Here is a 13,045-nt window from a genome sequence, read left to right on the forward strand (position 1 = left end):
AGCAGAACAGGCTATTGGCTGAGGAGAGGGGACAGGAAGCAATATGGGGGTGTCCCTGTACTTGAATCCAGAAGGGGTCATGCACAGCTTTTCCCTCTTAGGTCTGTCAATGGTTGTTAAACCTAGTCTAGATAAAATAGCTTTGGTTTCTGAACTGCTGATAGCCAGAAGGAGAGCAGAGGAAGAATTGCTCTGTAATGGTCTTCTTTTCTGCCCCTCCCCTGAGCATCCATGCTCACCCTCTGTGACACTGTTCCAGGCAGATGACACTTCTCTGATGTGTGCCCTTCTCCCATTGCTCCCTCTCCTACACAGCCCATTGCTTATGCTCTCTCTGTGGCATTTCCAGATGCACTTTTGTGCAAAGTGAAGAGTGAAAGTTGAGTGGGTGCATTGGTTTAATCTACCTCTGGACAGACCATCCAAACTGGCTTGATGATGATGGGGCCAGACCATGATGGGGCTTGATGATGGTGCTCCCACATTGTCCCTCTGCTGCTAGCTGAGTGTGGATGGCTGCTGTGCCACAGCTCAGTGCTTTGCAGGTTGGCAGTGGTAATCAGCAAACCCTGGGTCCTTTTTGGGGGTAGGGTGGGGGCCAGAGATCCTCGGTGTAAGGGTGGGCTTTGTTCTTGGCAGCTCCTGCGATGAGGAAATTGCAATGCCAGTGTAAGACTTGTTGGCAAAGTTTTTCTGAGGCTTCTGAGTTCCAGGTCATAACACACACACCCACCAGAGCTGTTGCACCGTTGCCCAGGGCTCTTATTGAAGTACTTTGCAGATTGATGAACCAGAGGTTGCGGGGCTGTGGTTGGGGTTTGTCTGCTCCTTCCCTACCTTCCCACAATTCTTCTAGTGGGGCTGTTGTGCATATGAAAGATCAGGCTTAAAGGCTCTGTCTGCTCTCAGGCTACACAGGAAAAGCACTGGCCTCTTGGCAGCCTGGGACAGGCAGCTTTTCTCCTTAAAATAGAAAGTGGCAAGCAATAAGGCATTTAAATTATCCTGAAATGATAGAACTTGCAGACAAAAAAACCTAAAAGATACAAAAAACGTGCCAAACCTAGATAAGACAGCTACTCAGGGTGAAAAGACTCTTCATGGATGCTGCATTCCTGCAACCCCAAGTGTGATCACTCCTGTACATGGTGCAGTGCCAGGCCAGGACTTGAGTTTCTGGATTTGCCCATATATTCCATGCATGGTTTTGTGCATCACTCTCAAATATTTCTGTGCTCTTTTTTTTTGTTTTCTTTAACCGTGTACAATTCAGGATAAACACCTTTCTGTCTTCAGGGTGATTAATGAACTGCAAAGCTCTTAGACATCTTCAGAAGGAGAGTGTTGGCCATTGCAGGCTGTGATTGCTGTGGAGGGAGATGTAAGCCACATCCAGCCCAGGACACAGCTGGGACCCCCAGTTAGTGGGGTTTCAGGCAGGGTGTTGAAGGCCACTTGAGTGAAACTTCCTGTGGGTTTGGGACCTTAATCAGCATTTAAACACTACAAACACCTTGGGCAGATACGCAAATGCACGTGAAACCCTCTGTGCAAGCTGTTGATGAAGGAAAGCAAGTGCAGAGAGAGCAGGAGCAGCACTGGCAAGGGTGGCTGCAGTCCTTGGCATGGTGTGTGCTCCCCGTGATAGAGCCTGGCCCTCCTGTGCTGAGTGCTACTGGCTCCAGCCTGTTCCGCAGCCCTGATACGCTTCAGGGCTCTTCAAAGGGATAAAAATATATTTTTAACCTGAGGCAGCTGCCTTTTTTTGTTTGGTACATTTTTTCTCATAGCTCTGGAAGTGACAGGTTGTTTTTCAGCCCCTCTGTTTCTCAGCTGTCTCGGCAGAGGTGTCTAGAGGTCTCAAACCAGATTCCCAAAAATTTTAGCACTGGAAATTGGTAGTTGCTTTTGAAAATGTTGGCGAGACGGTGCAGCTCCCTACAGACGTTAACTGATGGCCATTTGAACAGGCTTTTCCCTCAGCCAAGTCCTCGCCCCATTGAAGCAAATGGGAATTTTCCTTGAAAAAGGCCATAAAGAAATCGTTTTCTTGGCAAGTAGAGAGGTGTTTAATGGACTCTACATCAGCATTCAGGAGAACTTCAGCTATCTGCTTAGATTCCTGCCACACTTGTCCCACCCTGCACAAAGCTCTCTACCTTTTGATCCGAAATAACACAGGAGATGTTTTCCACATGCCGTAAGAAAGAACTATAAAACAATTGTTTTGGAGTTTGGCACCACTCCCTTACAGATACAGTTAGTGAATTGAAATTGGTCAGCAAAAAGGCGTGGTCAGGATGACAGATCAGGGCTCTGTGTCTTGAGGCTATTACATACCTGCCCATCCCATGCTAGTAGGGGTGGTAGGTGGCTTCAATAGTTCATGGATTGTAATAAACAAGCATGACTTGCAGTTTTTCAGCAGCATTAGAAAATGTTATCTGGCTGTAAGAGGGGTTATTTGGCTTGTGTCATGCTCTGTGCTGTCCTGACCTCGAGTCTTTATCTCTCCACTCTTGTTGCTCCCCGGCCCTTTTGCTCTTTCAAATGTGGTCCCTCACACCTGGTTCTCAGCCTTCTCCTGTGCATACAGCTTGTCCTGAAAGAAACGCTGGTGCTCTGCACATGGGGCCAACGTCTTCTGTCTCATCTCCCTTCCCCTGGGATGAAGCCACCCCTGGAAGCTCCAAGTCAGGATAGCTTCGCTTAAGAGGAGCACCAGATTTGGGAGAGGGAAAAGCTGCTGTGGGGCTCTGCCATCAGCCTTGGCAGCAGGGTCAAAGGCATGGCTCACCATGGCTGACTTGGCCTTAGAGAGGAGAGCTTACAGTCAATAGCAGCTAGACCTTCCTGGCTGCTGATCCAGTCTTGCTCCTGTGATGGTGCCTGGGGAGCCAAGACCAATCTCTTCTGTCCCTGGGTGTGTTCACACACATTGGCTTGCACACTCCACTCCCATCAGTGGTTTTCTTTGGGCTGATACTTGTTAGCATTGGAAAGTGAGAAAAATGTACAAAAATATTATCAGAAGCAGGTTTTGTGAATGAATCAGCCGACAAGAGGCTTACCAGCTCGCCTTCATTTACTAGCACAGTGCTTACTTGGGCAGATGTCGATGTATTTTAGTTGGAGGCAGGAACGAGTGAGAATGGATGGGGCAAGACATCACTTCCAGTTTGCTGCTTTTCTGTCAGTTTGTACCATCTTTTTCTGAATGAAGCAGGGAACTGCAGCGTATCTTAGAACCTGCCCTGCTGCTGCCCTTGTTCTGCTGTTGTTGACAACTTGGGAGGCGCTAAGGAGAGGAGCACATAAGAGGTCAGAAGGCTAAAACTCTCCTAAGCCAGCCTTGCCTCTCCAGCCTTGCCCATGTCTTCATGGTGCTTTTTCAGTTGATTCTCTATAAAGGTGGCCTCATGGCCTTCTCTCTTCTTACTATGTGTTTCTAATTAACGGGGAGACTGGTGTATAAACAGAATATTCCTGCTCAAAATATTGCTTGTCTGACTTCTAGGATGATGGCCAGATGGTAATCACCAGACAGCAGCTTAGACTTTGAGCTTGCCCATCTGGCTATCAAACCTGGTCTCAATTCTCATCTGGAACCAGAACTGAGGAAAGTAATGGGCTTTGCCAGATTGGTTTTGCCCTATGTTTGCTTTTCAGTTGCTACCTAAGCAGCTAAAAACCTGCAGACCAAATGCATTTAGTATATCTACAAATCATGAAGAAGTTCAAAAAGATACTGGACAAATCCACTGAGGGATGGGTCTTTGGTGGCTTTTGAATCCTGTGGGTCAGATGCAGCCTTCAACCATGAAAGTGCTCTTATTGCTGGTCTACAGCACAGACTGGGAATGGTCCTTCTGCTCCCAAGCAGCTGCTGATGGTTTCTCATTAATGGCAGGCTGGGCTGGATGGCTCCTTGATCCAGCTCACCTGGGCCATCTTGGCATCAGGTAGCTGCATGTTTGCTGAGTAAGTTCAGACAAAATGCTTCTCACAGTTTCTCCTTTATGAGCTTGGGGTTGTAATACCTGAAAAGAGTAAGAAAGAACTAACTTAGAAAGCTGTGGCAGAAATAAAGCACTTTCTATTGTGATTTTTCACTCTGTCATGACAGTAAGGCTATGCTGACAGTAGGGATAAACATCATCATGCAGATTCTGAAAAAATAAACTGTTAGTAGCTGTAAATGCTCTGTATGCTTGGTCCTCTGAGAAGCAGGAGAGATCCATAAATTAAGTACTGTTATGTGACCTAAAGCATTGCTTGCCCTGCATCATGCACAGTTTGATATGATTTCTTTACCACTAGATAAGTGCCTGACTTCCATAATACTGGAAAGTTGAAACTAGAGGTGCTAGAGAAAGTTCTGATGCTGGGAAGTTGGGTGCTACAGTTCTTCCTTGGCAATACTGAAAGACATTTCCTGTTTGTCACCATCACCAGAACAGCCTGGTCTGTCCCCTGGTATGGTACCTATGGAGCTGCTGAAGAGGTCTTATGTAGAGAGATACATACTGAGATGTACAAAGCCTGGCCTGGGTTATTGCACTGGGAGGTGATGTGCATGTGTGGGTTCAATCCTAATTTGGCCTGGAAGGCACCTCTGGAGGTCTTGCATGAAGTCCCAGTTTAATTCAGGGTCAGCTTCAATATTCTATTCAACTGTAGTATTAGATGTGCTTGCCCCACCAGATCAGAGCAGGCAACAAGGAGTGATCAACTGTCACCTCCTGCATGTTTGGAGCAAACAGGAGGAATTGAGATCTGTCTTCATTGCCAGTGCAAAGTCCAAAGAGACTGGTGGCTGCAGTATTGTGACCATTGTGTCCTGCTGTGGCAAGGTTTACTCTCACAAATTCCTGGTGAATTGGGAAAATGCATAAAGCACAGCAGAGCAGATGGAAAAAGACCAGAAATCCCCAGATTTCTGCTAACTGATTTTGAAATGGCTGAACTAACTGGGATCTTGTGGCGTTCAGCAGCGGCAGAGTTGTGACTGTTCCACTGTCAGCAGAAGTGACCAAATGCAGAAGAATGTAGAAGTTAAATGAGTAGCAGAGTGTATGAGAAACAATGGGAAGGATGGTATGGCAAGGCTGATGATCACTGAAATGGCAGGATCTCCAAAGGATATTAGGGTGGCCACATGGCCACAGTACAGAGGTGAGGTGTTTTTGAAAGCAGACCTGAGAATTTATTTTAACGCATGAATACTGAGTAAGTATTCCTGGAGATACTCTGGGGGATGACAGATGGACTCAAGGTATTGTTACTAATCACTGTGGTTTTAAGTGTTGGAGCTGAAGTACACTTGGCATCTCTAATCCAACTGGACTTCTAATGGGAAAATTGCATTCTTGGGAAGTAATTTAGAAGGTCACAGAAAAGCCAGAAAGGACTTCTCCAGCAGCAATTTCCCCTGCTCTCTAAACTGTCTTTTAGAGTGGTAATAACTCCAGAACAAAAGAATCTATTCTCACCTTCCAGATGAAAGGGCTAATGCAATTTAAAATTTTTGCATGCAAAGATTTTATGGCTTGGTAACCAGCCACGTCTGAAAATGATCCAGGGCAGGATGAACATGTGAGGCAGCGCCTGACTGAGCTGGACACTTTCCTTGTCTGCCCCGTCTCCTGCAGATAATGGTGATGACCGGTCTGAGAGCATTCTTGCTGAGAACCACGTGGATGGCACCGTGGGGATCCTGAGTGGAGCTGGAGGGAGGAAACCCATGAAGACAGGCATGAAGGAGCTGGCAGTGATGAGGGAGAAGGTGAACGAGCAGCAGCGGCAGATGGGCAAAGTCAGCAAGGCCCATCACAACCACGAGGACTCCAAAAAGTCACGGCTGTCGACGGGCAGGGTGAGAGGGCAGGGCTGTGGGGAGCTGAGTGGGGCAGCTGTGGGCTTACTGGGAAATGCTGAATGCAAAGCCTAGGTGTCATCTGCTATAAACTGTCTTAAAAACAGAAAAAGTAAATTGAAAGAAAAAACTGGGGAGAAGCAAACATTTTTGGCCTAATGCTGGGGCTGAATGCTCCATCTAATGAACTTTGATATGCTGGTCAGGATGCTTTATTTTCATTGCAGCTTCATTTCTGGAAGGGGGGCTTCTGCTGGCTAAACATCCACCTCTGCAGCGGTGCAGGCATGCCCTTGCCCATGGACTGGCTTTCTCACACCCTTTTTCCTTAAGCCGGCATGGCTCAAGGGGATTTGAGGGGCCGGAAGCAGGGCTGTCTGCCTGCTGCAGGGCAGCCCCAGTCCAGGTTAAAGGATGCCACAAGCCCCGAGAATGACCTGTGTGACCGTCCTGTAGCAGGGAGAGTGCTCTAAGACCTCCCAGTCTTCTTGTCTGTCCCTGTGTGTTATCCAGTTCTTGGCCGTGGCTTCCCTCTAGTGGGAAGTTTGATCCAGGCAACTGGATGGGATGGGAATGGGGATGGAGATTGAAACCCGCCCCAAAGCGTCTACAATATACATCCCTGTAAACATACAGAGTATTAATATCTGGGGAGCACAGGGACAGAAAGTAGCTTGAAAAGAGCCCTCATGCTTTCCAAGGACTAGGCAGAACAGAAGTTCGAAATAAAACGCAGGCACCATCAACTTTGAGAGCTCACACACTGCTGCTGCTCTTTTGCAAAAAAAAAAACCCTCACCTGCTGCAGGATCAGAGAGGCATGGACTCATTTTGGCTCACATCAGGCATATTTCAACCACATTGCCTTGGCTGGAAGCCCTGTCTGGGAGCTGCTGTGGAGCAAGAAGGATGCCTCCAGAGGCTGGCTTGGGGTACTCCCATTCCCAGGTCGTTCTCTCCACTCCCATGGAGTCTCATATACCTTTGAGTTGTACTTCTGGGCCAAAACTGCATCACAGGTGTGTGCTCTGGGCTATGTGTATGGAAATCCTCCTGATCTGTTCGGACTAGCCCTGCTTCATGTCACTTGCCACCACCAGTGGGAGCCATGGTAGCCTCTCTGAGGTTTCTCCTCTGTATCCATAATTTGGGACCTGCTATTATGTTGGCTCTTGGCCACATCAGGTACATGGGAGACGTGCATGTCTATGCATGACTCTGATTTTGGGTGCCTGGAGCTGAACTCTGCAGCAAGGACCCAGTGGCAAACCTGTGTCTTTAGGGATGCACATGTGTTCATCCCTACTGGTGTTCCCATTGTCCACAGTGCTAATGCTGAATGGAACCATTGTCCTGATAATACATTTCTTTTCTGCTTTCTGGGCTGTTTTCAGACCCCTTGTCAGCAGGAGCTGGATCAGGTCCTGGAACGCATATCCACCATGCGGCTCCCAGATGAGCGAGGGCCCCTGGAGCACCTCTACTCCCTTCACATCCCCAACTGTGACAAGCATGGCTTGTACAATCTCAAACAGGTAAGTGGGGAGAGTGGGGGCTCTGGGTCTGTCTGTGCTTCCAGCAGCAGCCCTTGGCTCACTGTCCCCACCATGTGCAGACACAGAACATGCATAGCTCAGGGCTGGGCTGATACCGTGTGTGTGATGTGAGGTGTGGGGTAGATAGCAAATGCTGCACGTGGCATGGAGAGGTTCAGTTACACCCACGTGCATCTGCAGCCACTAGTTTGCAGGTGGAGATGAAATCCACATCCACATACGGCTGTGGGCAGTCCAGAGATGGAGAATCAGTTTAGTTTGTCTTCCCCACAAGAGCTGCTTATCTGTCTAGGTCTATTTTCTTGAACTTTGAGCCAGATCTTGTCCTGTCTGGGCCCTGCTGCAGGAGAAAAGCAGAGAGGGACTGAATATTTGCAGACAAAGCAGAAGGCACTTCTGGAAGTCAGTAAGGTTTCTACTGCACTTTACTGGTTTTCCTCCACAAGTTGAGGCTGGTCCCACAGCTCCAGAAGGGATTCCTTCCAGGCAGAGTGGGGGTTGGGGTGCAGCATGCTTCTGAAGGGTTTTATGGGACCCAGAAGAACTCAGAAAACTGGTGTGTCTGAATTCTGACTTCCTGGCTTCATTCATGCAAAACCACCAGGTGTCAGTGGTTGAGAAATGGGGAAAAAACTGCCAGGAAAAACAGCAGGAACAACAGCTGGTGCAGGGTTGACTGGAGTAATCTGTGATTAGTACCTAGATATGAGGATTCCTTGTAGCTGAGCCTTTGGAGGGGACTCATGCTGTTTTTATGGCTAGGCCTTTTACTCAAGGTTACTTCTGCCCCTTCATCAAAAGCATTAAAAAAAAACCCCAAAAAAACACCAGGATGCTCTCGGAAATCTCCCTCTGTCCATTCTCCTGTCTCTGTCCCACTTGGGCCCTCACCCATCCACTCCTGAAGAGCCCCATGAGCTGGCTGGATCCCCCAGCACAAGCACACTTGGAGGGGCTGAATGGAGCAGAGCTGGCAGGTTGCCTGTAAGATGAGCCATGTCTGGGGAATAAGCCTGGACACTGCAGTGATGCTTTGTGGGCTACAGAAGAAAAAAGAGTCTCTGCTGCTCCTTGTGCCTGAGGAACAAGTCAGCCTGCACTGGCCTGCTTGGAGTACCCTCTGTATCGCCCACTACAACCTGTTCAGAAATGTATCTGCTGGGGCTGGAAGGATGAACATCAGGTTCAAAGTGCCTGCAGCACTGCAGGGCAGGAGGAAGACAATAACTATTAGACCAAGAAACTTTTCTCTAACAAGACTGGGAGGACAGAGGCTGGGTCCAGATGCACCATGGTTCCTGCCTCTGTTCTGAGACAAGTGAATCTCAGTTTGGTCTGGCTGTGGGGGCCTTGATCTGATGTTTGTTTAGCCTAATCTGCAGGTGAGAAGAATCTTATACAGCTCCTCTGACAGTCTGTCTCATCTCTCTTTGCTAAGGGATCTTTGTCTCTTTGGATGCTTTCATCCCCAGTTGGCAAAGGGTGATGCATTTCAGGGACACTTGTCCTTCTGGTTCATTAAAATTTGCTTCTTGGTCCCTGATACAGCCCCTGGGGAAAGAGGTTCAGCTCTCACCCTGGACTGCTGGAGTAACACTGCTGGTGCAGCACAGGCCCTGGGAGGTTTGAGTACAGCATCCCATGGATTTTGCCTGAATCTAAACTAGTGCCAGATCACCAGAGAAACCCCAGCTCTGGCAGTGCTGGGGCTTTGGGCTGGGTGACGTGGGAAGTGGTTTGTTTTGTCCTCTTGACCCTGACACTTGTCATGTTCCTCTCCATGCAGTGCAAGATGTCGGTGAATGGGCAGCGTGGCGAGTGCTGGTGCGTGGATCCCATCCATGGGAAGGTGATCCAGGGTGCACCCACCATCCGTGGGGACCCCGAGTGTCACCTCTTCTACACAGCCCATGAGCAGGAGGACCGGGGAGCACACGCCCTGCGGAGCCAGTAGACAGATGTGATCTTGCTGGCTGGAGGTGGCTCAGTGTGGCCCCAGTGCTGGATTTTACATGGGTTTCAGCATGTCTCTTTAGGCTCTGGAAGAGACTGGGTGCTGCCCTCCTTCCTCAGCTGCCTGGTTCCTGGGGAGGGGAGGGATAACGGGAGGGGAAGGTGGTGGGGGTTTTACAAGGAGAAGGGACTGCTTTCTTAGTCTTTCACCCAACATAAACCAGAGAACTGGTCTTTTTTGCTCCTCGCCCTGCAGCCCTGCCCTCCCTGCTGCTTTGCGGCATCTTTCTGCACCCTCCAGCACAGAGTGCCATGTGCTCCCTGACCCCTCCCAGGGGACAAAACCCCTTGCTATGAGTGGGAGAGGGTAAAAAAACTGAAAGAGCCCAGCCTTTTCCCCTCTTTTTCTCTCTTCCCCAAGACCAAAGACTGTAAATATTGTCACCTGCCTCTTGTGTCCTGCCAGTCAGTCTCTTGTGCCCCAGCCCAGCCATCAGTCCTGGCACGGGATGTGGTGTGGGAGGGAGGGAAGGAAGAAAGACCCCGGATTCCCAGCTGGAATATACCACCACAGCTGGGATGTGTTCTCCAAGGAAGCAGCAGTGAGGGAAAGGGCTAAAGATGAGACAGCTGCCACCTTGTCCCCTAACAACGCTCTTGGGTGCTTCCTTTGCTTGTGCTGGGGAACAGCCAACTCCACAGGGGCCCAGCTTCAGCTGCTGGTGTGGGAGCATGGGGCCTTTGGGTGATAGCAAAGCTAAATGCTTGTTTTTCCAAGGGATTTGAAGGGCTTTTGCACAGTATTTCTTAGGATCAGCTTATGCCGAGGGAGCTAAAATGAACTTGCCGAGGCTGGGTGGAAGGATGCGTGTGTAGATTTAGGATAACAAGCCAGGGAATGTCTCTCTTTCTCTTACTCATTTTTTCTTCATTTCTAGATAGGAAAAAGCAAAACATCTAAAACCTGCGTTCCCAAGCAGTTGCCCTTGTCCCTCCATTTTTGCTTGGGATTGAAGTGAGCATCTGTTATTCAGCACATAACTTTTTCTTTTTTAAAGTAAATTACAGTATATATCTTGCTTTGTAAAGGCCCTCACTCTCACACACACACACATACACACACATACACACACACTCACATTCCTCTGCCCACATACACATTTCTATAGATTAAATCCAAGTGATTCCAGGTGCTCTGAGAGGTTTTGTGCTGGACATGCTGAGGAGAGATGTGTCTCTGCTGTTAATTCACCTGTTGATTTCTTTCTGTACAGAACACACTGATGCTGAGAATAAACAACTTCCCCATTGCCTAAGCAAGGAGGTTTTATTATTTTCTTCCTTTTTTTCTTTTTTTTTTTTTTTTTTTTTTTTTAATATGGATATCCTTATTAGAGCAACTGCAAAAGCCCTCTCCTTGGAGTAAACATCTTGGGCTTTTCTTAAATGGTTTGTTGTTTCTTGTCCCCCTTCTTGGACCCACATTTCAGATCCAAAGTGTGAAGGGCACAGGTGGGCTTTGTTAAATTAGGGCCCTGGTGCCTTTGCAGGGGTTTGGACGTGGCAGTGGAGGAGACAGGGGAAGAACCCCCTTTGGAAAGCTGGGGATGGGCATATGTGGATGTGTATGAATGGGAGCAAATGAAAGAAGAAAACACACTTCCAGGCAAAACCAAGTAATTGTAAAAATGATGCTGTTTTCTGTTAACATCTGAGGGTGTTCTGCTTTTTCATATAAAACTTGCACATGCTGGCTCTCATCTGCAGTTTGTACTTTGTTTTGTTTAGGAATAGGGAAGTTTTCTTATTTGTTTGCCTTCTTCTCTTTTAAGAAAGCTGAGTTACATAAAGTTGGAATAAATGAAATAGGATGCCAGAAAACTGTTGTCTTTCCCCTCCACAGTACTCGCAGGACGTTTCTTTGCCTGATGCATCGCATGCAGATTTGTCCCTGTGCATCCTTTGTCCATGGCTGACAAGCTGTAATGGGAGCTGAGCTTTTCTGAGCTTTTCATTGTTACTGGCCCCAGTTATGTGAGAAGGGAGGAACTGGTGTCACTCCTCCTTTGCCTGGCTATATTCCTGCTATACACATGGGTCCTTGTGAATCTGTTGGAAGTGCAGGGAGGTACAGGCTCTGTGTGTGACCAGAATTTGGCGGAGCTGCTCCACTCACAGGGCTATGGAAAGAGGTCCTCCACATTCTCCCAAGGTGAGAAGTGTTGCCAAAGGGAGTGTGACAGCAGAGCTTGGTGTTTGGGCATCACAGAGAGGCAAATAATAGTAAAAATAATAAAAAACACCCCCACAGTGCATTCAGTTAAAATTGCAGCACTGAAGGTGAGACTTTTTGCTGGCCCTAACATGCTTCATCCAGCTGGCTGTTTTCCCTTTGGACTCCCCAAAGGGAGGCAGAACCACTGGGCTTCTTCCCCTTCTGTTGTTTTCTAACCCCTGCTATGAGTTTCAGACAGACACGTGTTGAGGGGCTTGCCAGTGCTGAGGACCACCAGCAAGCCGTATGGGGGCAGGAGGGAAAGAGGACAGGCATGATGGGGGGACGGGTGGGATGTAGGCTGAAGAACATGGGAAAAGTAGCAAAATTACTGTCCTGTCCGGTGCCTCTGGGGTGAGCTGGAGGTGGCTGAGGTGATGCCAGAGGCGGGGAATGCTGAGTAGCAGGGTGGGGCACGAGGGGCTCCAAGCCAGGTGCTGCCCAAAGAGGGCTGGAGGTGACAGAGGTGCCCAAGCCTGGAGCCCAGCAGCGCCTGGGGCCACCCTCCCGATCCAGGGTGGAGGGGAACAATCACAGCTGTGATGTGACACCTGCCACCGCACCAGGCTGCCCCACGCCCCATCCAGCCCGGCCGGGAACACTCCCACGCTGCTCTGGCCAACCTGTTCCAATGCCTCATCATCCTCAGAGCGAAGAATTCCTTCCTAGTATTTTTAGTATAAAAACCTGTACAATAGTACAATATAAACCATGATAGTTAATATAGTGTAAAAACGTATGACCGTACCTGTGTACAGCTGTAGCTACTTACAGACGTGCATGCAGCTCCAGCTGTGCTCAGGTGTGATTTGTTAGCCCGTAGCTGAAGGCACAGTGACTCTGCACGGAAAGCTCCATTTCAGGGCCCCGGCTGCGAGCGGCGGGGCCCGGCCGGGCGGGCCCTAGGGGAGCGCGGGCGGGGCGCGGCGCCGCCTGCTGGCGGCTGCGGCAAGCGCGGCCCCTGCGCCTGTGCTGCCCGAGGGGGTCGGGAACGGGGTGTCCGTGGGGAACGGGGTGTCCGTGGGGAATGGGGTGTCCGTGGGGAACGGGGTGTCCATGGGGAACGGGGTGTCCGTGGGGAATGGGGTGTCCGTGGGGAACGGGGTGTCCGTGGGGAATGGGGTGTCCATGGAGAACGGGGTGTCCGTGGGGAACGGGGTGTCCATGGGGAACGGGGTGTCCATGGGGAATGGGGTGTCCATGGGGAACGGGGTGTCCGTGGGGAACGGGGTGTCCGTGGGGAACGGGGTGTCCATTGAGAATGGGGTGTCCATGGGGAACGGGGTGTCCATCGGGGATGGGGTGTCCATCGGGGATGGGGTGTCCGTGGGGAATGGGGTGTCCATGGGGAACGGGGTGTCCATGGGGAACGGGGTGTCTATGGGG

General features: G+C 49.6%; 1 protein-coding gene across 1 annotated transcript in view; it reads left to right on the forward strand.

Annotated features, from left to right (window-relative positions):
• The window catches only part of IGFBP2 (insulin like growth factor binding protein 2), a 57,531-nt gene extending 46,831 nt beyond the window's left edge, over window positions 1-10,700 (forward strand). Inside the window, exons 2-4 of the mRNA XM_021526187.2 lie at window positions 5,652-5,875; window positions 7,270-7,410; window positions 9,218-10,700. Of these exons, the coding sequence (XP_021381862.1) occupies window positions 5,652-5,875; window positions 7,270-7,410; window positions 9,218-9,385 (533 nt within the window). The 3' untranslated portion in view covers window positions 9,386-10,700. The remainder of the gene's footprint in view (window positions 1-5,651; window positions 5,876-7,269; window positions 7,411-9,217) is intronic.
• Window positions 10,701-13,045: the final 2,345 nt, after the last annotated feature.

The sequence above is a fragment of the Lonchura striata genome, chromosome 8, assembly GCF_046129695.1.
Source record: "Lonchura striata isolate bLonStr1 chromosome 8, bLonStr1.mat, whole genome shotgun sequence".
In the NCBI taxonomy this organism is placed as follows: domain Eukaryota; kingdom Metazoa; phylum Chordata; class Aves; order Passeriformes; family Estrildidae; genus Lonchura; species Lonchura striata.